Source organism: Panthera leo, chromosome B4 (genome assembly GCF_018350215.1).
Source record: "Panthera leo isolate Ple1 chromosome B4, P.leo_Ple1_pat1.1, whole genome shotgun sequence".
In the NCBI taxonomy this organism is placed as follows: Eukaryota; Metazoa; Chordata; class Mammalia; order Carnivora; family Felidae; genus Panthera; species Panthera leo.
In genome coordinates, this window is record NC_056685.1 from 34761923 (window position 1) to 34789673 (window position 27751).

At 44.1% G+C, this 27751-nt stretch overlaps 1 protein-coding gene across 1 annotated transcript in view; it reads right to left on the bottom strand.

Annotated features, from left to right (window-relative positions):
* The window catches only part of CACNA1C (calcium voltage-gated channel subunit alpha1 C), a 657848-nt gene that overhangs the window by 101155 nt on the left and 528942 nt on the right, over positions 1 to 27751 (bottom strand). Inside the window, exons 12-18 of the mRNA XM_042945417.1 lie at positions 24594 to 24754; positions 23422 to 23647; positions 8243 to 8450; positions 7369 to 7489; positions 5560 to 5674; positions 4637 to 4757; positions 4221 to 4290 (exon numbers count right to left, since the gene is read on the bottom strand). Coding sequence (XP_042801351.1) covers positions 4221 to 4290; positions 4637 to 4757; positions 5560 to 5674; positions 7369 to 7489; positions 8243 to 8450; positions 23422 to 23647; positions 24594 to 24754 — 1022 coding nt within the window. The remainder of the gene's footprint in view (positions 1 to 4220; positions 4291 to 4636; positions 4758 to 5559; positions 5675 to 7368; positions 7490 to 8242; positions 8451 to 23421; positions 23648 to 24593; positions 24755 to 27751) is intronic.

A 27751-nucleotide genomic window follows, 5' to 3' on the forward strand; every position in this document is an offset into this window, starting at 1 on the left:
GTACTGAGACATAAGGCTGAGGATGCCCCTGTTGCTGCACTGGGCATCTTCTCTGCTGGCTCAGTTTAAAACCTCATCTCCCTCCACTGCTCACTCTCTCCCCCTGACTTCTAGGCCACTAGCAAGTCCTGCAAAATGCAGTGCCAGTCCTGCCACTTCTCTGTCTGCAGCACCACCACCCTGGGCTGAGCAGCCACTGCCTCTCACCAGGACCACTGCTAACATCCTCACTGCCTCCAGTCCTCATCCTGACCATCTACTGCCCTGTCTTTATGAGGCACAGTCTTCCAAAGGTAATTCCAACACTAGATCATGTCTTCCTCTGCTTGAGAACCTTGGGTGATTCTCCATTGCATCAGCTCAGATCCAAACCTCTCAGGAGGCCTTTGAAGCCTTGTCCCACCTGCCCCTGCCTAGTCCCTGTCCCACCCACTACCTTTCCCCTTCATTCTCTCTGCTCCATGCACACTGGCCTCTTTGGATTCCTCCACAGACAGGTACATTCTGCCCAAGAGATTCTGAAATTGCTAGCCTTCCACCTAGAAAGCTCTTTCCTCTCATTTCCATACATCTAATTCCTGTGACTTAGTCAGGTTTCAGCCCTAATGCCTTCGCTGACTACACAGCCAAAGCAGCCTGTGTCAGTGAGTAACTTGTAACACACCTCTTGGTTTCATTACTTCTTTGCTGCTTACTGCCACCTCATGTTGCCTTTCAGTTGGCCCCCTTTCTTGCTCATTGTCTCCCCACTGAAACGTAAGCTCCAGGAGAGGAGCAGCCTTCTCTGTCTTGCCCACAGGTGTATCCCTGGTGCCTGCCACAGTGCCTGGTACATGTAAGTGAATGACTATCTCCATGGTTTCTTCCAGCTCCCCGTCTATGACAGTAGTATGTTCTGAAACAACTTATTTCCTCTCCAACTCCCCAGACACAAAGCCCAGCCCAGCCCACCTTTCTCTGTGAAGGCTGGCTGTCTCTCCCCCACCACACCTCACTGCCCTGCTTCTGCTAGAACCCCTTGCAGCAGTTTGAGTCTCCCCACAGCACCTGGTGCTGTCCTATGCCTTCTCTGATATCATTCACGTTTCCTTTTCAAGTGTCTCTTAATTTTAAGTCCTTGATGACTCTTAACATCTGTATGTTCACTCAAATAAAGTGAAATAAGAGAAAGACATACAGAGAAAGACAGATACCATATGTTTTCACTCTTATGTGGATCCTGAGAAACTTAACAGAAGTCCATGGGGAAGGGGAAGAAAGAAAAAGAGGTTAGAGAGGGAGAGAGCCAAAGCATAAGAGACTCTTAAAAACTGAGAACAAACTGAGGGTTGATGGGGGGTGGAAGGGAGGGGAGGGTGGGTGATGGGTATTGAGGAGGGCACCTTTTGGGATGAGCACTGGGTGTTGTATGGAAACCAATCTGACAATAAATTTCATATTAAAAAAAAAAGAGTTGGTTAAGTAAAAGCACAACTTGGCACATTTCCTGGGTGAGTAGAGATTTCTAAAATCTAGTGTATACTAAGCAGGGAGGCTCAAACCAACTGTTGAGTTTTGGGGCTTAAACAGGGAGGGAAGGACTGATGCTCCACTGCTGGCCAGTTAGCACTTTGTGTGAATCAGAAGCAGGCCCCACTCTGCTGGGTGTTCACATAAGGACAGAGGCCCCTGCTAGGGGAATGTAGGCTGGAGCTCAGCCCCCCTTAGCCGCTTCAGCACAAATGCTTGGGTGCAGCCTGGACAAGCATGCACAGCATCCTGGGGATGGGGTATAGGCACAGGTGTACCCCAGTGAGAAGTGGGGCAGGAGGAGGGTGTGAGAATATTCCTTGGCCCTGCCCCTTCTCTCTCTGGGAGTCTGGCTGCAAGTGGGGCAGGTACAGTGTTCACCACTGCTGCCTCCCAAAGGGTATCTTCGTGAAGCAGACACAGCAGAGGCAGATCACGTTCTTTGCCTTTTACGGTTCAGAGGAGAGAAGAGCCTGTGGGAATGAGAGATTGACAAGAACAAAGACAGCAGGCCAAGTGACCTGGGGAGGAGTCTTTGGGGACTTCTGTTTCACCTGGGATTAGGGTCCAAGAGGTGACCTGCAGAGACAGGGGAAGGAGGAGCTGGGAAGCAGAAGCTGGTTCCTTGGAGTGAGGGGGAACATGTGGAGCCACCAGTTGTAAGAGCACACCACTCTTGGGCAAGAAAATGGAAATTAGGGATGGAGAACAAACAAGGGGGCCACAGGGGCTAATCTTCACAGCCTGAGAGTGGCAGTGGCTGAGGCAGGACAGCCTGCACTGTCTACAGACCAACACAGCTATATGAGATGCCTGTGAGAAACCTGGGAAGGTCTGGGTCTGGAGCAGGCTAGAGAATGGTGGCCACATGACTAGTGAAAGGACACTCTATAAAACCTAAAGAATCGTGAGGAATTAGCAGAGTGTGGGAATAGCTTTTCAGTTTAAAAGCAAAACCATTCCAAGAATCCTCAAAGCTGGGTCAACAGAGAGACATTTCAATGGTTGCCAATAAGGTGACAATGTTTTCATTAATCTTTTTTCCACTGGCCTTTTTCTCTTTGATGTCATAGAGCATCAAAGAAGAGAAAAGCCATGAGTATATTTAGATGGATGAAACTGGAGATTATTGGCATATGTGTGGCTGCCCCCAGCCTGGTAGAAGGAGCAGGCCTGGGCCTGCCTGCAGCTGGGCACGTTGTGAAAGGACCCTCAAGCCCACTCTCTGCTCCTGTATGCTGTGTGCAGGGGGACCTGGGCCAGCTCTGCCCAGGGCTCAGAGGGATTTCTTTTATCACTGTTTTTCTTTTTAAACTTTAAAAATATACACACAAGTAGAGAGACTTGTGTGGCAAACCTCCACACCCAGCTTCACCAGGAGTTGCTGGAGTATTTTAAGGGAGCTTCTAAACATTCTAGACTCCAGACATACACACTTCAATACGTATAAGCTAGAACTACGACAACATCACTACAGTAACAAAATGAACAAAAACTACTTTAAATCCTTAGTTTCCAGTCCATATTCAATTTCCCTCCAATTATCTAAAAAATGTCATTTTAGAGTTAATTTGTTGATTCAGGACTAAGACAGGATTCCCCATTGCATTTGGTCAACATGTCTAGTCTGTCTTTGAAATTCTGTAAGAATTCCCACCCAGAGAGCTTTCAGACTTTGGAAGGTTTAGTGCCCAGCATATGGAAACACCCTTCTTGTTCTTTCTTCTGTCCAATCCCCAGGAAATCGAATCCTCCTTCCCTCGAGGCAGGAGGTGAGTGAGGGTGGAATGACCACGGCAAACCTGCTTCCTAAGGAAAATGGAAGATGGCCACCAGTGTCTTTGCAGACAAGCCAGCAGAGAACTGGTGGGGAGAAGGTCAAAAGGAAAACCTAGCTTTGCTCATAAATGTAGAAGGTTTTTAGCCACTTAATGTGGTTACCAACCCAGATGTAGCTTAACCTGCACAGAGAAGGAAATGTCAGTAAAACAACAGTCCCTTGATTGTGTGCAGTTGACTGCAAGCTTGAAGCTGGTAATAATAGCTGCACTTCTAGGTAAAAGGAAGGTGAACAGAGGGTTTGTACAGGATGTAGAGTTTCATGAAGGAGACAAGGGAATTCTGGAGGGAGGTCTAAGGACCTCTGACATTAAGCCCTCTCAAAGGAGACTGCCTGCCAATCTATGTATCAGAAGATGAGAAGGCTGAGTTGGTAAGAGCTCTTTTTGTAATAAATGAAAACATTTGACAAAGCAACAAGTGGGACATCTGTGGTGGCAGCTGTCCTTGTACTCAGCACTGCCTCCTGAGTAAGGACAAGGCAGAGTCGGGATTTACTATTAAGTGAGTGTAACACTGCAACATATGTTATATTAATAAATTATATAAGTTAATGATTTTACAGCATAGGATATAATAAAACCTTAAATGTATATAGAATCCCCCTTCCAAAAGTCATAGAATCAGCACTGCTCAAACACAATTTGTTTAATGTTATATTGTTATTACGAGGAAGCCAGGAGCAAAGTTCTCCTCTGGATGATGATTGGTAATGCCTAGCTACAGAGACAAAAGACATTTATCAGTGCAAGGTGCTTGTAGAGGGAAACTGGAGCCATTGATCCTAATACATAGGTAGTTCCATGTGGCTTTAGAACTTGGCTCTCTACCCCCAACCTCCCAACCTCAGAGTTAGGCAGTGGGATTGGTACCTGTATTTTCTGGGTTGGGGTAGGGACTCTTATCTTCATTTTCATTGGGCTGGAGGTCATCCATGTTGATCTAGGCAGCCAAGGGAGAGAAGGAGGAAGAATCCAATTAGAGACATTCCATTGTTTGAGAGGCTTAGAGCCTTGAAATTGCATCACGGTTAGTGGTTGAGCTGTTGACTCAAAAGTATATCCTTATTATCTTGTATATATCCTTCAAGACATCGACAGAAGGCTGGAATTCAACCAGTCTGCCTTCTCTTCACATTCCTAGTGTTTCTGGTCCATCTTCATGGGCTTTGTTCCACTGAGTCTCTTTTCTTCCTTCCTCCCTCGTTTCCATGGGTGGTCTGAGAAGGCTTTGCCCTCCTTCCCCCAGCAATGGCCCTCTCAGCTCCTGGAATAAGATGGCTTCTTACCTTGGTGGTGGGTGGGGACTCTCCATCAGCTGTAATGGATTTCAGCTCAATTTTCTCCTCCTTAGTTTCCTCCACAGCTGGCTTTTCCATTATCTCTTGCTTTTTCTCTGGGCTGGCAGTCCTGGCCGGTCAGCAGGTAGAAAAATTAAAGGGATGTTTACTGAATGACAGGAGACATGAAGAAATCAACTACCTTGTGGTCTTCTGGGGACTAGTGGGAGCAGATTCCCTGGGCCTATGTCCATCATCCTTTACCCAGGGCACATGGCATGTGTCACTCAATCACAGATGCTGTTGGGCTGGGCCCTCCATCCAGGCACCAAGCCACACTTTGCTCTGTCTTGTACTTAGTTGGACTATTTCAGCTTCTCAGTTGCTCTAGTCTATGTCTGAATCAGAGAAAGATTCTGGATCTGATTCAGGATTGGTTCCTAGAAAACTCTGCTTGGTATCCAGCAGATGTGTGGCGTATGACAGTTCCATCTAGACAATGACAGAAGACAATGCAGGGCCTTATCTTGTTTTCTTAACACTGGCAATGATTTATAAAACAGCAAAAAGTTATCACTCAGCTGGAATTGCATTTCCCCTCTAAGCAGCTGCCTTCCTCCTCTACCCATCCTTCATTCCCACCACCTATCATGACCTTCCTTCTCAAAAGAGAATCCCCCAACTTCTTAGACAGGTGGGAAATAGAATACCTTCACAAATACTATAATTCACAATGTTCCCCATTTTAGGGCAATACCTAATAAATAGTAGAGAAAGTTGGGTGAAGCTTACTGTGAAGCCTCAAACCCAGTGCCCTCTAGGAGGGATGGCTGACAGAGGCCAGCACCGAAGCCTCTCTTTATCACTAATGGGAATGGCATTCCAGAACTGGGACCCTGGGGCTTTGGGTCTAGGTAAGCTTAGAGGGTTACCTGGCCAGCTTCTTTCTCTCCTTCTCTTCTTCCTCCTCCTTTTGGGCAGATGTGAGGCTCTCAGCATCAGCCAGGTTGTCCACAGCAATGGCCAAGAACACATTCAGTAGGATATCTGTTTGTGTCCATTCTTAAAGAAAATGACCCTTGGCCTTGGGGTATTTGGTGGGCACAGGGGGCAGGGAGGGTGCAAGACATGCAGGGGTAGACTTCCTCACTCATAGGGTGAGCTCAGTGGTGACTCACTGTGAGGAGTTCAGAGCCCAGTAGTGTCCCTCCTCCACACCTCTCCCTCCCCATTACCCTACTAGCTACTAGGAGTTTTCTAAGGGGTCAAGAGCAGGATAGCTTGCAGGGTGGAGTGGGCAGGGAGTGAGGCAGCAATCCTGCCTTGCTCTTTAATTGCTGGGTTTCATTATTGGTTTCCCTACTGAGATGACTGGCTGTAACTGACATTATAAACAGCATTGTCTCTAGCAGAATGCAGAATGCTCGTAAGAGCGGTTCATTAAAACTGGGCACTGAGGAGGCGGCCTGATATCTCTGCCAACTCTTAATCTGAGCCTGCACATACCAAGACCCTTGCAGTGTCCAGCTGGAGCTGGCTGAATCTTGGAAACTCCTAAATGAAGTAGTCATTTGCCCTTTCCTTCTTGCCCTCATCCCTAACCTTGAACAGAAACACTGTGGGTCAGAGGATTGCAGAATCAAAGAAAGTATAGATGAAAGGGGTCTTAATATTGTTAAGTCTAACCTCCACCCCCAGGCACCCAGATAATCACACAATTTCACATATAGGAAAGCCACAACCCACAGAGGTGAAGGGCTTGACCAAGGATCTTACTGTGCACCTGCCCTTGGTCCCCTGGCGCTGTGGCAGGCAGGGGAGGGGCTTTGCATAAATTATCTCATTAAACTTCATCATGACCCCTTAAGTAGTAGGCAGTAATGTTTCATCACCCCATTTTACAGACACTGAGGTAGAGAACCTTTAGTTTGCTGGAGATCACCCAGTTGGGAAAAGGTGAAGCCTGTCTGTCAGCATCAATGTTCATGCCTTGGGCACTACATTAAACTATGATTTAAACCCGAATCTTGGGCCAGAGCTGCTTCTACTTTACCATCTGCCTCTGCACACAACCCTCTTGGGGTTTTGACCAGCAGGAGAGAATACCGCCTGCAGCTTGAGTCCCTGGAAAGCTGCCCATGGCCTGGATCAGCAAGGACCTGTCAGGTCTGCTTGGTGAAGCCTGTCCAGCTTTGCCTGTGACTAAAGTCCTGGAGAGTGGCTTCAGAGGGAGGGACACTGAGCAGAAAATAGGGAGGAGAGATGAAGGTCATTTCAAGAATGATGGCTCAGTCCCCCTTAACTGCATTTCCTACCTCCAGCAGCAATAGCCCAAGGCATTGGAGCCCAACTCCAAGTGTGTTCACATTGGAATCTATGTGAGTAGCTGTACATGCACAACACCAGGGGGCGTTGTTCACCTAGACTACAATGAGATCGTGCCTCCTGGAGTCAGGCAACACTGCAGCCCAAACTGGTTCAGGAATATGAACTTACATCCCCGCCTATGCCAAAGAGCCAGGCTTTCACCAAGACCTGCCTCCACAGTTAAGGTGGTTCTGGGACAGGAAACGTTTTCTTCCCAGAGCACACCTTTCCCCTGCTTGCCTGGGGGCCCTGTGGATGGGCAACCACCGTTTTCAACCCCAAGTCAGGACCTGCTGGGCACACATATTTGGCATCGTGCTGCAGGCTGAGGGAGGGTGAGGCGGCAGGGGCGGGGAGGCAGGAGCAAAGGATACAGTTTCCACAGATGAAGAGGATGATGAAGTAAATACAGACTAACATCCCTGGAAAAGAGGGGCCGCCATAAGCCATGATCCCATCATACATCACCGAATTCCAGTCCTCCCCGGTCAGGATCTGAATGACACATTCCCACCAATAAGGGACACAGCGTTAGACCAACAGCAAACCCCAAAACTCCCCTGCCCTGCCCCACTATGTTAACAAAAATGTCTAAAATCTCTTTTCCACCTCTTTCCCTCCTCTTGGTCCCCAGTTTTCCTCCCAGGGGCTCTGAACTACTGACCTGGGCAAGTTTGACCCTATACTTAGACAAAGTGCACTGGCATGATATTATTTGAGAAGTGACTGAAAGGCATTCCTGGTTAAAGCATCTCTTTCTACTCACATGCAGTGCACAAGATGGCTGCCATCAGCCATTCCTCAGGGCCCTTTTGCAAATGTGAATGTATTCATTGAAAGAGTAACAAGGGGCAAGAATGGTGGGTAGGAAAGACGGAGCCCCATCACCCTCTCCTCTCCCAATGAGGGCAGTCTGCTTTCCTTTGTTTATACTTTGGGCTTTCCTGCAGAATTTATCTGAAGTTTCTGTGGTTAAGCAAGAGTTTTTAAACTACTCATTTAGATTTTTTTACCCCAGTGGTTCATACAACAGTGGAATTCCATGGGGGACTGAGGGTAGGGGGAACTACAAGAACTCAGGACTCAACTGGGCATGGTCCCTCCATGACTGATCTAGGCTGGCTTTGGCTGCCCAGTGTAAGGGTGAAGCTTTCCACCACCTTTTCAAGACTCCATCTTCCCACCCAAACCCAACCCTGCCACTCAACCACCCTCCCGCTCATAATCCCAGCAGAGAAGAGTCCATACCTGAAACACGGTGAGGAGGGACTGAGGAAAGTTATCAAATGTGCTCCTCCGAGTCTGCATCTCATCAAAGTTGAACTTTCCTCCAAAGAGCTGCATCCCCAGGAGGGAGAAGATGATGATGAAGAGGAAGAGGAGTAGCAGCAGGGAGGCAATGGAGCGCACAGAATTCAGCAAGGATGCCACCAGGTTGCTTAAGGAGTTCCAGTACCTGAGGACCAGCATGAGGGAGATTAGCATCCTTTTTCTATGCTTTCCTTAACATCACTCCTCATTCACGCATCCACTAGAAATTTTAAGATAAATTATAACTCCTTTTGCCCCTTCATTAATATAGTGGTGGTGGTGTGAACTGGGCTGGTAAGCTCACAGTTAGAGTGTGGAGCTAGTTAATTCAATGTTCCAGGATCAGTAATGTGTAATGGCAAATAGAGGGAACTAAGAAGTGAGAAGCCTGAGTTCCAGTCTAACTCCACAACCTGCTAGTTGCAGTTGGGCAAGTCACATAACTTCCCTTCTATTTACCTCATCATCCAAGAAAATAGAGACAACAGTAGCAATTGGGAATATTACATGAGGAAAAAAAAAGCAGCTCTCCAAACAACAAAATAAAGACTAAACAAGTGGGACTACATCAAGCTAAAAAAGCTTCTGGTCAGCAAAATAAACCATCAACAAAGTGAAAAGACAACCTATGAAACAGGAAAAAATATTTGCAAACATATATCTGATAAGGGGTTGATATCCAAATATATAAAGAACACAGGCAACTCAAAAGCAAAAACAAAACGAAATGACCAAAAAGCAAAGCCCCAAACAATCCAATTCAAAAATTTGACACAGGACCTGAATAGACATTTTTCCAAAGAAGATATATGAATGGCCATCAAGTACAAGAAAAGATGCTTAACATCACCAGCCATCAAGGAAATGCAAATTAAAACCACAGTGAGGTAGCATCTCACACCTGTTAGAATGGCCATCATCAAAAAGACAAGAGGTAACAAGTGTTGGCAAGGATGTGGAGAAAAGGGAACCCTGTGCACTGTTGGTGGGAATGTAAATTGGTGCAGCTAGTATGGAAAACAGCATGGAAGTTCCTCAAAAAAATTAAAATCAACCACCATATGATTCAGCAATTCCACTTCTGGGAATATATCCAAAGGAAACGAAAACACTAACTGAAAAAGATATCTGTGCCCCCATGTTCATTGCAGCATTATTTACAATAGCCAAGACACGGAAACAACCCAAGTGTCTATTGATGGATGAATGGACAAAGAACTTGTGGTGTATATAATACATACACACTGGAATATTATTCATCCATAAAAAAGAGGAAATAATATCATTTATGACAACATGGATGGACTTGAGGACATTACACTAAGTGAAATAAGTCAGACAGAGAAAGACAAATACTGCATGATTTCATTTTTATGTAGAATCTAAAAGCAAAACAAGAAAGCAAAAAATCACCTAACTTGTAGAAGAAAGAGATCAGATTTGTGGTTACCACAGGCAGGGGGCAGAGGGGGGGAGAATTGGATGAAGTTGTCAAAAGGTACAAACTTCCAGTTATGAGATAAATAGGTCATGATGACCTGTACATGATGATGTAACGTACAGCATAATGACTATGGTTGACACTGATATACCGGAAAGTTGTTCAGAGAAGATCCTAAGAATTCTCATCAAAAGGAGGGAATTTTTTCCTTTTATTTTTATTGTATCTATATAAGATGACACATGTTAACTAACTTACTGTGGTAATCATTTCCTAATATATGTAAATCAAACCATCATGCTATGTGCCTTTTTTTTCCCCAGTATATGAAATTTATTGTCAAATTGGTTTCCACACAACACCCAGTGCTCATCCCAAAAGGTGCCCTCCTCAATACCCATCACCCACCATCCCCTCCCTCCCACCCCCCATCAACCCTCAGTTTGTTCTCAGTTTTCAACAGTCTCTTATGTTTTGGCTCTCTCCCACTCTAACCTCTTTTTTTTTTTTTTTCCTTCCCCTCCCCCATGGGTTTCTGTTAAGTTTCTCAGGATCCACATAAGAGTGAAACCATATGGTATCTGGCTTTCTCTGTATGGCTTATTTCACTTAGCATCACACTCTCCAGTTCCATCCACGTTGCTACAAAAGGCCATATTTCATTCTTTCTCATTGCCACGTTGTATTCCATTGTGTATATAAACCACAATTTCTTTATCCATTCATCAGTTGATGGGCATTTAGGCTCTTTCCATAATTTGGCTATTGTTGAGAGTGCTTATATGCCTTAAGTTTATACAGTGATGTGTGCCAATTATTCCTCAAAAAAACTGGAAAAAATATAATTCCTACTCTTAAAAAAAACACCCTAGTATAGTGCCTGGCACACAGTTGATAAAGGTTAATAATTACTGTTATCACTAGCAGTCTTTAGACAGAAAAACACATTAATTTTTTTTCCCAAGAATGCTGCCCTCAGCCCAGGCACCCCTAAGAGAGGGTACAAGGTTTAGTGAGGTTTCCCAGATTTACCCTGTCCAAAGATTTGGTTTTTTAAAAAGTCTCTTCTGGAGATTCTCATTCAATAGCTATAGTTTGGGGCCCAGAAACTTGTATTTTTGACAAGCATTCCAGATGATTCTGATAAGCAGGGAAGTTTAGGAACTCCTGGGTTACCGGAAACCAAAGAGGTCTATGAGTAAGGCAGGGAGGTCTTTCTGGGAAGAGATGGAGAGGCCTTGGAGAGGAGGCTCCCAGTCATTATAGTCACAGTCCTTTACTGTAAATACAGAGGTTCTTCATTATAGCCTTGGGAAAATCCCTTCCTCTTGGAAAAGGGGTGTGGGTGTGGGTTGCTAATGGCTGCTGGATGAAGCTTGGGCCTGTCACGATAAGGAAATGCACTGTAGCAAAAAGAACACAGCCTCTAACTGGAGCATGTGCAACTGAGAAATCTCACTTCCTTAGCTCCACCTCTGGCCTGTCTGCCTTCCAGGTCACAGTCTTGACTGCCTCCACTTAAGGCATTCCCAGCTTATTAGCAATATATGTAGTGAATTGCTTTTGCTGCTTAAAAGAGTGACATGCAAACCACCCCCGTTATAGCCTCATAGCTGCACCCCCAGCTTGGGTACTTCTCTCCAGAGAATAGTTCCATATTAGGTGAAAGAAGCAGATGGGCCAACAGTTTGGATGTAAACGTGAACTTCTTCCCAGCCTGGCGTCTTTAATGCTCCTTTCTCCTTCACAAATTCAGCCGTTCTCTACCTCTATTTTGCCTGCCAGCCATTCTTCCTCTGTTTGCAGAATATTAATATACATTTATTTGTATCTGTTCTATAAATGCTCTTCAGTGTTTTTCATTTGTGACAGTCTCATCTCCTCCAAATAGGCTCTGAGTTCTTGAAGGCAAAGATCAGAAGTTTTTTTCTTCCATTCTCCCCATCTTTGTCCTCAGATAAATTCTGTCCAACCTAGTATTACTGTGAGAGACTGCCTGTCACCCCAATAGGCTAGAGATTGTAATATTTGCTCTGCTTAAAGCCAGAAGTAAGAGAACCTCTCTGGGGCTAGGATACCGGCCCTTCTTACATTTAGAGCAGTGTTCCCACACTGGAGAGGAAACTGCAGAGGAGTTTGGTCATTTTGTATATACTGATTCCCAGGCCTCACCCTGGAACCATGAAATCATAATCTCTGGTGCTGGGACTTGAGTGATTTTCATTCTACCACTCCAAAACTTGTCAGTAGACTGGTATTTAGGAACCAGTAACTTTAGAGCATATTTATAACAAGATTTTCCAGCTGTATCAGAGGGAAGAGTATATATGGATTAAGGTCACAGAGCCCCCTAGAGATCTCCTGTCTGTTCAACTGTCATGGAATATTCTGGAAAAGCCCTTATGGCCAAAGAAGGTTGAAGCCTTAATTTTCATGAGGCACATGGACATGAGGGAAATAACTCAAACCAGGCTCACAACTGAGATTCAGAGGTGTGTGACAGCCATGGGGACCCAATGGGAAGCCAGACAAGGAGGCCCCTGACTGGACAGAGGTTTGGTGGAGTGGAGCAGCCAGGAGGCAGAGAGGAAAGGGGATGTGGGAGGAGTGCCTGGAGTTCTGGGAAAGTGGAGGCTGTGATAGAGAAACAAAATGAGTAATCTAGTGGAGAAGAACTCTTTGGAAACATTGGGCATGAAAGATGGCAGATAGTGAGTGCCCTGGGGGGCTAGCAGTGGAGCAGGTATGGGGCTGTAATGGTCAGAGGGGCAGGCAATGGGCGGAGTGTTTGACTAAAAGTGAGGACTCTTCTCACGCTTCCCCATGTCCCTTGAGGTATCCAGGGAAAGGCTGCACTTCTCTTGGTCAGCCAGGGATGGGCTCACAACATGAGATGTGTGGAATGACAGAACTCCAACCCCATCATCTCCCATAGTTTCTGGCTCAAGACACAACCTTTGCAGTCATCCTGAAGTCTCTCTTGACCCCACATCAGCAAGCTCTGTGGTCCCATATTCCAAGCAAAGCCTGAATCTGGCCACTTCCCATACTCTGTCACCAGCCGAGCCAGCAATCCCACATCCTGACAGGTTTCCCTGTTCAACACTTGCTCCCTGCAGCCTTTCTCCACATTATATACATCTCAGGTAAAAAGCCCTCAAATGCACCATACTTTTTTTTTTTTTTTACCGTTTATTTATTTTTGAGAGGCAGAGAGAGACAGAGCATAAGCAGGAGAGGGGCAGAGAGAGGGAGACACAGAATCCGAAGCAGGCTCCAGGCTCTGAGCTGTCAGCACAGAGCCTGATGTGGGGACTCAAATCCACAAACTGCGAGATCATGACCTGAGCTGAAGTCAGATGCTTAACTGACTGAGCCACCCAGGCGCCCCACCATACTTTTTTTTTTAATTGATAGTAATGGATTATAACACACTGAAAAACAATGTAAATCTATCGATATTTAAAAAAGGAGGTAGAGGTTTCCTTTATAGAATATGTCAAATGGATAACACAAATGTATGAATGAACGATAGAATCAGAAAATCACCATTTTGGGGGCACCTGGGTGGCTCAGTTGGTTAAGAGGCCAACTCTTGATTTTGGCTCAGGTCATGATCTCATGGGTTCGTGGGATCAAGCCCTGTGTATTAGGTTCTGTGCTGACAGCATGGAGCCTGCTTAGGATTCTCTTCCTCTCTCTCTGCCCCTTCCCTGCTCTCTCTCTCAAAATAAATAAATAAAATTAAAAAAATAACCATTTAGCATTAGCAATGAATTCAGTAATGATCATCATGGATGCTAAAACCACTAGGTGAAAGGTCACTGGGGAGTAGGGTATTCACATACTCTCAAAATATCACTCCATAGATTACTTAATCATAAAGGGAAAGGGTACCTCAACAGTGGAGAAATCTGGCAGATACCCACTTAACCAAGTTTCTACACTTAGAATCACCAATAACGAGACAAACTCATGCTACATACTTCCTGACACCATGCAATGGGAAGTACACAATCATCTATGTACTCCACACCACTGCAGCAGGAGGCCCTGTTAAATGTAAGTCACATTAAACCTCAATACTGTTTCATGCTCTTGCTTCCCATTGGAAGGCCTAACAGATCATGCAGAATCGGCCTCTACTGCCTCAGTGACCTCATCTCCTCCCACTCTCCCCACCACTTTTGCTCCAGCCCACCAGTCCCCTGCTGCCCCCCCAGCCTCCATGCATACTCCTGCCCTGGTCCCTGTTTTTCTGCTGTATACAGAGGTTTCCGCCAGAACTCTGTGTGGCTCACTTCAGTCCCTGCAGGCCTCTGTTCAAATGTCCCCTCACCACAGTGGTCCTCCCTTGACCACATCTATCTCCTATTCCCACTATTTAATATACTCATTACCACTTGCCATGAGAATGTAATGTCCGTGAGAGCAGGGAATTCACTTGCTTTGTTTGTATCCTTAGTGCTTAGAACAATGGCTAGTCAAAGGAGGTGATCAATGAATATTTTGTTGAATGAACGAATGAATCTTACTATAAATGTGACACATTTATACTTACTGGAGGGGAAAGCAAGGGACATGGGATTACAAGATAGTTCTGTGTATGTGTGTCGGGAGAAGGGGTGGGGTGGTGGTGGCCTCTCACACATGTACTTAAGTCAAACATACTTTGCCTGAAAACACCTCTCTCACATCATTTCTTTTCCTATAACTTCCCTAAGTTCATGGGTAGAGTTTTTGAGATTCCTGACTATTCCACTGCCTGACATTAAGTCCAAATATTATGTATTAAGGGAATAGATAGGTGATTGGGGTTGGAGGATGTGCAAACTGGATGAAGGGGGTCAAATTTATACACTTCCAGTTATAATAAGTCTGGGGATGGAATGGATAGCATGGTAACTATAGTTAATCATACTGTATCGTATACTTGAAAGCTTCTAAGAGAGTAAATTTAAAAAATCCTCATCACACACACAAAATTTGAAACTATATAGGGTGACAGACATTAACTAGATTTATTGTGGGGATCACTGTGCAATGTATACAAATATCGAATCATTATGTACACCTGAAACTAATATAATGTTATATATAATGGCTAATATATATGCCAATTATATCTTAACAAAAAAAGAAAAAAGTGATTATGTATCAGTTGCCCTATAGAAGATAGGGTTGTTATGGCTTTGAGACCCTTGCAGTAGGATTTCCCAAAGAGTTCTATGAACATGTGTCTCCTTTGTGGAAGAACTCCCATCCTGTGGCTGAAAACCAATGGTTGTGGGTTGAAGGGCTTGAACCAGACTTTAAGGGACAAACTGCAATCAGATAAACTGACGGCATCCTACCTTCCTCATGAAAAACACCCAGACTGAAAAGATAATGCATTTAGGACCAGTCACACAGTTAAGACACAGTGAAGACAAAGAAACAAATGGCTGTTTATGCTGTTTATCTTCAACTTCCAGTTGCTTTCCATTCAATAGGGGCAAGGTGGGGTCTGCCCTGTAGCTGGCTTGCCATCTGTACTTTCTGTTCCTTTGGAGCAGAATTAAGGGAGGAGAGCTGGTGCCAGTAGTCTGGCATTACGAGGGGCATACAGCTTGCTGAACAGAAGGTGTCCATCCCTAATGTGCACATGGTTGGAGACGTTTTATGTGCTCTCTAAAGGACCGAGACAAAGGGACTGCTGAACTGATGTGGCAAAGAACACAATTAGGGGTCAGAGAAGAGCTGGATTTTGGAGCCTCCCACGCCTTGGCTGATAGCAGCAGATAGGGTGGGGGCCTCATTACCACTGATATCAATGAGAATTGTAGGTGACAGGTGGCAGCCTCTGGGAAGGGTGACATGAAGTAGCATTTAAATGAAATGCTGGCAGCCATGCAAGTCCTGAAGCTCTCTCTTCCTTAATGTCAATCTGATTCTTGGTGGCTGTTATCACCGTGGCATGCAGATCAGACGATGCCTCAGGTCTCAGAATCACTCTCGTTTTTAGATACATTAGCTTCTAGACATAAAAACTAAAAGAGTTAGTGGCATATTAGCAATCAGCTGAGGGTTTTATCCTAATCAATTAAAACCACTGAAGCACACACAGTCACCAAAAATGAACATCTTTGGAGAAAGGTGAGCAGAAGCAGAACAAACTAATGTCCGGGCCTCATAGAGAGACAGGAAAACTGAGCATCTCGTCTTCAGAACAGTGCACACACACATCCACATACACAGAAGTCTCGTTCTGTATTTCGGGATTCACAGCCCCAGATGCACATGCCCAGGTTTAAAGACTCCCCTCCCTCCACCCCACCATCCTCAGACACTCCACTGGCTATGGTCATCCTTTCAACTTTTCAATTCTCCTGTGGCTCTAAATCATTCTCTACAAAGTGTGTCTTTGCCCACCCCATCCCCCCATCCTCCATACAACCTAGCCCACTGTTCTCTCTTTAAAGTAGGGTGCACATGAGGGTTTTCTGATCCAGACAATTTCTTTGTTACCTAAATTCTTTCACTTGCTGACTATGGCTTCACTTTTGCTAGCTTTCCCCTCTGCCTCTCTTGGCTTAAATGACCACCATGTGTTCAGGGGTATTGTATCTCCATCATTCTTTCTGCTAAGTCTGTTTGGGCCCTGTGGACTTCTCCTTTATCTTTAGTGGCAGAAAGTGGCCTGAACCTTGCTTGAACTGGAACTTTCATCTTGTGAACTTTTGCTTCAAATAGCTCAGGGCAGGGTTCTTTACAGTCTAGGTATGGAGGAGAGCATCGAGCCTGCTATAAATAAAAGACCTTCAAAATAACAGTACTAATAGCTTTAGGGTGCTTTGAAAATGCTCCACCCTACTTCCTCTCTGTTCCAGAGAGGTTCATAGCTAAATTTATACCTGTCCCAACTCTTCTTGTCCTGAGGGGTAAAAACACCCCAACCCTCTCCAAAATAAAACTCCTCTCAGTGTTGGTGGTAGTGATCTATTGTTGGTAGAGTATTTATAAAGCAAATTTCATGTGGTGAATCTGTGTGGTATGAGGCTTCTATACACTATTCCTAAGGAAGGGAGGAGAAATGCAGGTCACATAAGATAACTGGGCGAAGCACAGAAGGTTCACTAAAGGAGGAAGCTCAGCTTTGCCACAGGGATGTACAAGGTGGGTGTACAAGGACTAGCCCTTCAGTAAAGTTGGCCTCTGGTTCTGTAAGACACAATAGAGCCTGGAAGGATTAGTGAGGTAGGAGGCTGGACTAGGTATGTGCTGGTCCAGGAAGAGCCAGAGAATTCTATACTATCGTGGTCAGGGTCTGGGACAGCTTGGAGCTCAAGGCCAAATCTACCGTTTAGTTCCTGCTGATATCTACCTCTGCCCCTTCCATTCTAGGAGAATGCACAGTTTATGTGTTTTGCTTTACAGTCAAACCCTGCCTTGGATAACAAGTTCAAAGTTCTTGTCTTCTCTGTTTGCATAAGAGGCCTTGGTTGCACTAATACATTCCCAGTAGGGGAATGCAACCCTGTCATGCTGGCAAGGTCATCTGGTCTTCATCTTGGGATTGCCTTGGGATTGTGCTCCTCTGAGCTCCTGGACCGCAGAGCTACTCAGTGTTCACTAGTGGGCCCCTGTACCAGATGTGTCAGGGTTAGGGAAGGAACACATTCAAGTCATCCTCATCTGGGTCTTCTTAATCCCCAGTAGATAATACCAGCCAGTCACCATTCCAGAGAATAACCACCCTTCATGCTGAAGGCAGTGAGCAGGCTCTTGAGTCTGAGCTGCCTTCTCCATAGACTCTGGCCTGGGAACTGGGCAGATGCCAAACATATCTCTTTAATAATGGTCCTTAAGGAGCTCAGAGCCTCCACGGTGTCCTGAGAAGAGGAGGGCTAGAGTGGGGAGGGTCAGGGCAGTGTGGAGGTGGATCTGATGCTCATGGTCAGATTCTGGCAGTTGGAATGGAGACATTTAGAGCCTGGAGAATTTGCGAAAGAATCTCACCTTGGGGCTCTATGGAGCCCATATGTGGTCATGATTCATCAGTAAATCTGTCTATGCTGAGTCAGCCCAAACTCACATTTCAGGGCCTGGGAAGGGAGCCACAGGGGAGGAGCAGTAGGAGAAAGAAATGGATTTAAGGTTTAAGAGAGAAAACAGCAAGGGCTGGAGGGATTTCAGTGCATTTAAAAACAAACTTTATAAAAAATGAAATGCAATTAGTAAATTGAAATCACATCCAGATTTAGTCTAACTGAGGTCTTTCTTCCTCCCTGTAGAATAAGTCAGACTGGACTGACAAAGAGTAGACATACTTGATATTAAAAACTGGCAACATTCAAGAGCCCTGTAAAACCTCAAAGCAGGAGAAAGAATCCAATCTATTACTTGGCTGGAAGGCCCACTGTCATGGGTAATGTATCAAAAGATGACAAATATTTTGGCCACATGTATGCCTCTCTGTTCTCACTGAGGCAGGAATCTTGCCTTCCCTATTTCATAATTTAGTGGTAATTTACCACTCCCAATATTATTAACACTCAGTAGTCAACTGATTTACAGTCCAGTGCAGGGTTCCCAGTCTTTCTTTCTTTTTCTTTCTTTCTTTCTTTCTTTCTTTCTTTCTTTCTTTCTTTCTTTCTTTCTTTCTTTCTTTCTTTCTTTCTTTCTTTCTTTCTTTCTTCTTTCTTTCTTTCTTTCTTTCTTTCTTTCTTTCTTTCTTTCTTTCTTTCTTTTTATGAGACATGTAGGATGGATGGTATTCATACGCATAGTATACTCTCTAATGAATTCTCAGATTTTGACAAAATACACAAAAATAGGCATGCGGAAAATTCATTTTCTTCATGTATCATATTCATATTCATCATATATCAAAAACTTCTGCTCCCTTCAGGTAACATGAAGAGTGGTAACTCTAGCCCATTCTTGCCCATTCATAAAAGCATTTGTGAATGCAAATGACCAACAGTGAGGGTGTTACAGGAACAATCTTGAATTTATTTGCATTTACTTTTTAGAAAACTAACTGTTCATAAACTTTGGTATTTCATCTCCTATAATAACAAATTATTGCTATGCACTGTTCAACGGCTCTGGACATACCATTGTGTCTTGACATCATGGTTGAGGGTTCTTAGTCTAGGTCAGTATTCCAAACTCAGAGTGCAGGTCTTGGGTGAGGTAAGGGAAGTCTGGAATTTTAGGAAGGCATCCACAAATCCATGGATACACCAAACATTACAGCACTCTAGATAAATAGACAGTCATCTTGTGTGTACATTACCACTTTTCAAATGTATACAAGTGTATAGGAATTAATAAAATTAAAATAATTTAAAGACTTTGCTGAATTCATAGTAGCTCTTTATCATTATATGTTTTCCCAGTCAGGAACTATCAAAGTACAATCTTAATATGATTAGGGGATACAGTATAGAGAAGGGAAAGCAGATGAAAGAATTAAGGTTTCCAATTGTATATGAAGGTCCATATTTTAAGACAGGGAAGTGGACAAAGGACAGCAGCAGGAAATTAGACCAGCGTTTCTCAAAGTGAGGTCACTGGATTACCAGTATGGAACTCTCTAGAAGTTGCTGGTCGAAATCTCTAGAGGTGTGGGTCCTTCATGAGCTCTTATTGGGTTTAACTGTGTCTGAGAATCACAATCACTGGGTCAGAATGCACTGTGAAAAAATGCTTTTTTAACATACTAATAATACTGAGATACTACAAAATTTTCTCTAAGAGGTTTTAAAAGAAGATAGAGAAATATGCTTGCTTGATGACAGGACCATCTCAAGATGACCCATCTCTAGAGACCAGATGTCCACTCCCAGACCATATTTTAGGCATTTTCTTGGTCACTGGAGTATACTGGAGACAAGGTTCAGAAGGGGCATGGGATTCCCCACATAGTTATAGTCTCTACGTTGTTTTCCAAAAGCACCCGAGGGGTTGGAGGCTTGCAAAACAGGAAGATGATGGCCTTTGCCAAAGTAACTTCCAATTAGATAATGAAATTATTCTGTTTATAGACTTTACAGAGATCTGAAATACCACTAATCTTTCTTGTGGAGGGACTATGGGAAGCTCTCTGACAAAGACAGATTTTTAAAAATGGCTTCATGGCAATAGTTTCAGTTTAGAAGTAGATAAATTATTGATTAGAAATAGAATGAATGTCAAATCTCTTCAAGACTCTATGACAATATCTAGGAACAAGAATTCTTTTCTATAGGAATCTAAAAAACAAAAGCAAAAACAAACCCCCAAACACATAGACTTTTGAGAACTATTTAGGAGGCACTGAAAACTCCAAGTGAAAAATAGCTTTTACCAGACCCAAGGAGGAACAGGTAGAATCAGCAAATATCCAACAACAAGAATCCATATGTAAAAATCCTTTAAGGCACACCTCTGGGATAAAGACAAGACAGTTCAGCAGTCAACTTCACAGTTCATGGTCATGGTTAGGAGCACAGAACCTGAGGTCAGACACAGATCTGCTACTTAATCCCAGATTCATCCCTGAGCAGTTTGTGTGGCTTGGGTAAGTGACTTAAATCTTTAAACCACAGTTTCCTCATCTATAAAATGGGAATCATGATAATAGTACACTCCTCTGACCCTCTCTTACAGTTAATTGTGAGGATGAGTCAAGTGAAAAAAGCCAGACCACACTAGGTGCACAGAGTAAGTACTGATGCATATTAACAATAATTGTTATTATATTTCTACTACTTTTAGTAACAAGCCAAGGGTTTTCTGTAATGCCAAGATATTCAGGGCATACAGAAAGAGTTTTTTTCTGGGGTGAGGGAAAGGGAGGTGTTTGCTCAGGAACATTAAACTTGTGGGTTTAAATTCTGCATGTCCTTGAAGTCCATCCTGTGACATTAAACATTCCCCAGGGACTTTCTCCTTTTCCCAACTTCTAATAGCACGTATTCCCATCCTTGTCCCAACATTTGCCAGCTCATTTTATTCTGTCTTAGATTTTCTTTCAATGGTTTCATATGCACAAACTCCATCTCCCTAGCCAGGCTTTAAACTTCTCCTGGGTTCAGGTCATACCATACCTCTCTTCCCTTATCTCTCAGAGCTTGATGCATAGTAGGAACATGGGAGAGAAACAGAAGTAAGAGACTGTATATGTGTAGGTGGCTCTCAGGGCCCCACCTCTCCGTCCTCCAAATAACAACAAAGATAATAAACAGGTTAATAATAAGTCTTCTGGCTGCTGAGTGTCCCTGGGCCTGGCACTGTTTAAGTGCCTTCTCTCATCTGACCTTCGACAGCACCCCAGGAATGAGTGTGTGCTGGCGGCTGCTGAGAGAGCCATAAAGAGAACAACAAACTGAGGGCAGTGTTGCAAGCCCCGACCATTCATACAGCCATGTTCAGAACACAAGCAGGTATGGTTACCTTCAAATCCCTGAATGAAAGATACTGAGCCCACTCCCTCTTTTCCCAATACAATACAACTGATGGTTTCGGTGCCCTATTATCAGTTGGGATCCCAAAGCAGAGACTCTTACAAAGAGGAGGTTTGTCAGAGTTTGAGCCTCCTCCCTTTCACATGTTTCTGATATGTCCCTTCAAGGTTGACCACAACCTACTGCAACTCAGACATATATCTCAAAGATTTTTAAGAAACAATGTTTATGTTCATGTGAGGCCTTCTGAGAGTTTCCTATTCTATTTAAATCTTTCACTGAAAATGAGAATGTGAAGAAATTGGAACCCATATACATCACCAGTGGGAATGCAAAATGGTGCAGTCTCTTTGGAAACAGTTTGGCAGTTTCTCAAAATCTTAAATGTGCAGTTATCAGATGACCTAAAAATTCTAGTCCTAGGTATATATCTAAGAGAAACGAAACTGAAAATCCATACAAAAACTTATACATGAATATTCATAGCAGCATTATTCATAGTAGCCAAAAGGTAAAGATAAACCAAATATCCATCAACTGATGAATGAACATACAAACACAATGTGTATCCACAGAATGGAATATTATTCAGCCATAAAGAGGAATAAAGTACTGACACATGGTACAACATGGGTGAATCTTGAAACCATTACATAAGTGAAAGAAGCCCAGTCGCAAAACACCACAGACTGCATAATATCACTTATAGAAATTGTCAAGAATAGGGAAATCTACAGAAATAGAAAGTAAATTTTATTGGTTGCTGCTGGGAGGAATGTGGGGAGAATGAGGAGTGGGTATGGGTTTCTTTCTGGGGTGATAAAAATGTTCTAAAACTAAATTGTGGTGATGGTTGCAAAGTTATGTGAATGTACAGAAAAACACTGAACTGTACACTTTAGAGGCATGAATTATAGTGTGTAAATTATATGTCAATAAAGCTGCTTAAAAACGATGGTTGTGATTCAATCAATTGATTTCACCACTCAAATAGGTCACAACACAGTCGAAATGACTGTCCTAGAGCATGCTGCTTGGCCCCATGCCCCCGTCCATGCCTCCTCTTCATGAGAATCACTGCTTGACCCCGAGAGCTGGGGAGATTGTAGTCTTCGGGTGGGTGGATGGACAGGCAGATGGAGAGGGGGTGAATGTGAGGAAGGAGGGGTGAAAGCCATCTGTGCCATGATAGCCATCATCCTTACTCAGTTAAGGAAACTGGACTGCATTTTCAGCAGCACATGCACAGGAAAAAGACCACATTGCTCAGTCTCTCGAACAGTTGGGGTGGCCATGAGAACAGATCCTTTGGTAAGATCTCTCAAAGAGCTCTGGAAGGGCTGACTCAGCCAGGATGGGTGTCTGCTTTGGTCCCTTGCTCTTTCTCTTCTCCCTGCCTTGATTCAAACATGATGGCTCAATCTCTGAAAGCCACCTAATGACCCAGAGAATGGAAAGTGGTTCTAAGGCTGTCAAAGTAAAGGACAGCAGGGAGGGGTGCCTGGGTGGCTCAGTCAGTTGAGCATCTGACTTTGGCTCAGGTCATGATTATGCATTTGTGGGTTTGAGCCCCAGGTTGGGCTCTGTACTGACAGCTCAGAGCCTGAAGCCTGCTTCAAATTCTGTGTCTTGCTTTCTCTTTGCTCCTCCCCCCACCTCAAAAATAATAAACATTAAAAAAAAAAGGACAGAGGGGACGGGGTCTCTGTCTTCTTCAGTTAACCTGGGATGCCCACTTCTGCACTTTTTTTAAAGTTTATGTATTTATTTTGAGAGAGAGAGCGAGAAAGAGACACATGTGAGCAGGGAAGGGGCAGAAAGAGAGAGAGAGAGAGAGAGAGAGAGAGAGAGAGAGAATCCCAAGTAGGCTCCACAGTATCAGTGCAGAGCCCGACACAGGGCTCAATCTCATGAACTGTGAGATCATGACCTGAGCTGAGATCAAGAATAAGATGCTTAACTGACTGAGCCACACAGATGCCCCTCTATACTTCTTTTATGTAACTAAATAAATCCCAAATTTGTTTGTGCCACTGAGTTGTCTCTGGTAGCAGTGGTCAAAGGTACTTATAAATGATATGTCATCTAAATGAAGAAAAATTCCTCTCCATCATATATGAGCCAAGGATAGACCTCTTAAGAAATAGCAGCTACTCTCCCACCCAGGACTTTCTGCCTCCCTTGCCTTCTGGAAGAACTTCTACCTGAGTTCCAGGTCCAAAGGGAAGTGAGAAACCAAATACCTTGTGATTTTAAATATCCGCAGTAGCCGGACACATCTCAGTACAGAGATGCCCAAGGGAGACATGATCTTGGTCTCCACCAGGATGGTCTCCAGAATGCCCCCACACACGATGAAACAGTCAAAGCGGTTGAAGAGGGACACAAAGTAGGCCTGCAGGCCCAGGCTGTACATCTTTAGCAGCATCTCCGCAGTGAAAAGGGCCAGTAGTGCCTTGTTGGCCGTGTCTGGTGGGTTCAAGAGAGGGGGTAGGATCCCAACACAGATGTGAGAGTGGGGAGAGGGGGGAGGAGGAGAAAGAAAACAGTAATTATCATCACTGGAGAAAAAGCCAGATGCTTCCCTTCCCAGCCAGGACACCTCTCCCATATGTTGCTGCCAGAACAGAACAATTGGGGCCAAAGTGACAAGAAAGGGGTATCTAGTAATAATCACAGTAAACATGTATTGAGGATCTACCATGTATCAAAGGCTTTGTGTGCTGATCTTCTTTATTCCTCCCAGCAGCTTTTCAGAGATGAGAAGTGAGGTTCTGAGAGGTAAGTAATCTGCCCAAACCAATCAGCCAAAAGGGGGAGCCAAGTCACCCGTCTGCCCTCTACACTGGGAGACTGTCCACCTCCCAGCATTCTGGAATGCAGCCCCTGTGTCTGCCTGACTCCCTGGGCATGGAGCTGAGGCACTGGCTAGGGAGGTCCTCTTCTAGGGGTTCAGGGAAGGGTACTAACTGCCCATTGAGGACAGCTCCTCGTGCTCAGGCCACTACTGTCCTCTTTCTTGGCTTTTTGCTCACCTCATCCTCACACATTCTGGCAGGTCCACCTGCAGGCTATTGTATTGAAAATCCATTCTGGGAAGTTGGCAGCCAAGGGTTGAGATAGCCAAACAGGGGGCAGCATGTGTCCTTGTCACCTGGACCCAACGGTGACTGTTGGGGTAGGCAGATGGTGTGGGCCTACACAGGTGAGCCACATCTGTTTATAATGAGGTTGCACATTTTACTATGGGGCTTGCAAACTGTCAGGCCTTTGGTATCTCCAGCATGGTGCCTGCCAAGAGCCACGGCCACTGGCAACTTTCCCATCAACCTTGTGCCTGTGACCATTCCCTCCCTGGGATTTAGGGCTAAGTTAACAAGAGTAAAGCAGGATAGTGCCAGGGGCTGCCTCTCACCTTGGACCTCCGTGAGCCAGTGGGGCTGGTTGTAATGTTCTGAGGCGATGGTGAGTGTGTTGAGGAACACCAGGAAGATCACAAGCCAGTAGAAGACATTAGACTTGACTGCAGCACGACACTTTCTTCTGCAGAACCGATTCCACCGACGCCAGTAGCGGCTGGAAAAGGAGCAAGGAGAGAGGGATGGGGAGGGAGGTGACTGTGAAATTCAGATTTTTTCCAATCTGAAAGGTATCATAGTGGTCTCCTTTCTTCCCTTAATGGACTTGGCCTCACCAGAGCAGTACAATCTGGTGGCAAACAGATAAGCTTCATGTCAAATTAACCAGGATCTGTCACTTGTGTGGCCTCAGGTGTAGCCCTGCCCCTTGTAAGCTTTGATTTTTCCCATTTGTAAAACAGGAATAGGGCCAAGCTCACAGGGTTGTTGTTCAGATCAATAAAATCCATATATATATATATATATATATATATATATATATATATATACACACACACACACCATATATTGCATCTGGTATAAATAGATATTTTTTTATAATAATAGCATCATTCAAAATTATATTGCAAGTATTAGGAGAATTATTAGTAGTGATGGTAGGAATAGGACTAGTAATGTCTACCATTAATGAAACTTCGTCTATGCCTGTTACCATATTAGGCACTTTCCATGCCTTCTCTTTAATTCTTTAAATAACCCTGAAAAGCAGGTGTTATCCTGATTTTGAGGAGGAGTAAATTAAGGGCCATGGAGGTTGAATACCTTGATTAATATCACACAGTGGCAGAGCCAGATTTGGTTCTCCCCCGACCCCAGCCCAGTCTCTCGCCCAGATGCTGCCTCATCTGTAAAGTGTAAGGGCTGAATCTGGATCAGAGGTTCTTTGCCTTTATGGGGTTATGGAATGTTTTCAGACTCTGATGAATGTTTAGATCCTCTGTTCAGAAAAGAGCATACACGCACACACGCATACATACACACACATCTCTGCATACTAGTTCATACAACAGCACATGGACCCCTGGAAGCTTAGCTATGGTCCTTAAAATGTTCCTTTGGTCTCTTGGTTAGGGACTTCTGTCAATGATTCTCAAACCTGGCTGTACATAAAATTACCTGGGGAAGCTTAAAAAAACAATCATAACCTCCCACTAGTACCTAGGCTCCAACTCCAAATCAATTAAATCTGATTCTCTGGGGGCTGGGTATTTTTTAAAGCTCCCCAGAGGGTTCTAATCTATAACCATGGTTGAGAAACATTAAGCTAGATTATACCAAGGAGTCACTCACATTTTTAAATTCTATGGTGCAGGAGTTTATAGCTTTCCCAAATTTCATCCTTATTAGATACAGAGAAAATACATAGCTATGTTTGGTAGTTCCACTGACCAAACATTTAATAAATGCTGACAGTAGCAACAAAGGAGAGAAGGAAGGGGATTGTGGAGAAGTGCCTGGGAGGGAGACTTACAGAGGCCACCTTAACGATTTCCAGAGAGAGAATGATGGAATTTGATTTTAGAAAACCATCTAAACAACAAAACAACTTCTAGATCAGAGGTAGTATGAGAAATATTCTTTTGACCATCTGGGCTGGAGATGATGAAGGCAGTAGCTTTATTAATGGAAAAGAGGACACTGAGTTGACACTCCACAATTTTGGAGGCAGAATCAATAGGACTTTGAGCTTGACTGGATGTGCAAGGTAAGAGAGAAAGGTATGGAAGGACAGCCAAAACTTCTAGCTGGGGTGATTTGGAGAGTGGCACCTCTAGCCAATATAGGTACAGACAAGGAGAAGCAGTGCTCTGGGCAGGGAGGTTGCTATGAGGGGAAAGTAGGGGCGCCCAGCTCAAAAAATAGATTTGAAGTGTTTGCAGGTCATGTATATAGAGAGACCCAACAGGCAGTCAGAAGGCAGTGCCCCTGTGTGGGTAATAAAGAAGGCAGGGAAGGAACAAAGAAGCATCTTGGAACAATAGTCCATGAATATCTGTATTCACATCTGTATTCTACGTTTCTAGAAATGCAGATCCTTGCTGCTATGGATTCATCCACCCACCCCCAAACTGACTTTCAAGACAGCTTGACTTCATTTATGTTTTCATTCTGTGTTTTCTACCTACTGTCTGTGGAAAATCCTGTTACCAAATCTTTGTTAAAATCTATTAGGATTTTAACTCACTTTAGAAAAGTGAGAAGTACATTTAAGAAGAGAACTGTTTCCTCAGAACTGCAGACAGAACTTAGTTTTTGGCTTGCAGAACAGGGAGGGAAGGAAGAATTAATCACATAGTGTTCTGATCTGACCCTACCTCATCATGGGTGCTTGAATGCCATCTCTAGTGTGTGCTATCTCTTTGTAGGGGATACTTACATGCTACTTAGGGGTAATTCACTGCATAGAGAAGAAATGCATTGGGGCCAGAAAATTAAGGTTTCGAAATGCACATAGGGAGGCTTACATCTTCCTAGACATACCACCCTGGGTAAGAATGAAGATGAGGGAGGCTGAGGAGAGGGGCAAAGGAGTGGGACAAGGGGTTCTTGGTGGTCCTCTGGAGTTTGCCAGCTCTCGATACTGAGGAGTCTTATCTTGACAGGACAGGACACTGATTCTTCCCTATTATTGTGGTTATTAATAATGTAGAAAAATTTGGTGCAATTTTTTCCTAAAAAATGAATTTTCAGGACAAACTTCTATCTGGTCTTAAATAGCTTACACTGTAGTTTCAAAGAATATTTTAAATAGATATAATTTTATGTTACAGAAATCACTGATAATTGTGATTCAGAGTCCAAAGAATCAAGTTTGCATTTCTTTACAGTATATAAAAATGGACTTGGAGTCAGTTTAATACTGAGAACTTGATTAAGTTCCTCTTGTCCCGAGTTTGGGATACGAGGTACCACATAGTCAGGCCTATCCCATGGGTCTAGAACTGCCTGACTCGCTGAAGGAGTGGCTGTCGGATAGGGTAGTGGCTGTTAAATGTGCTGTTCCTGTGCACATCCATTCAGGGGAGTCACATGGATTTGGGCTGGGGTGGGGGTGGGGGTAATTACTATCCAGAGAAAGTATTTAAAGATAATTATACACCTCCCACTCTTCAAAATATAGCTTTGCTTGACAACTGGTTTCCTGGCAACACTT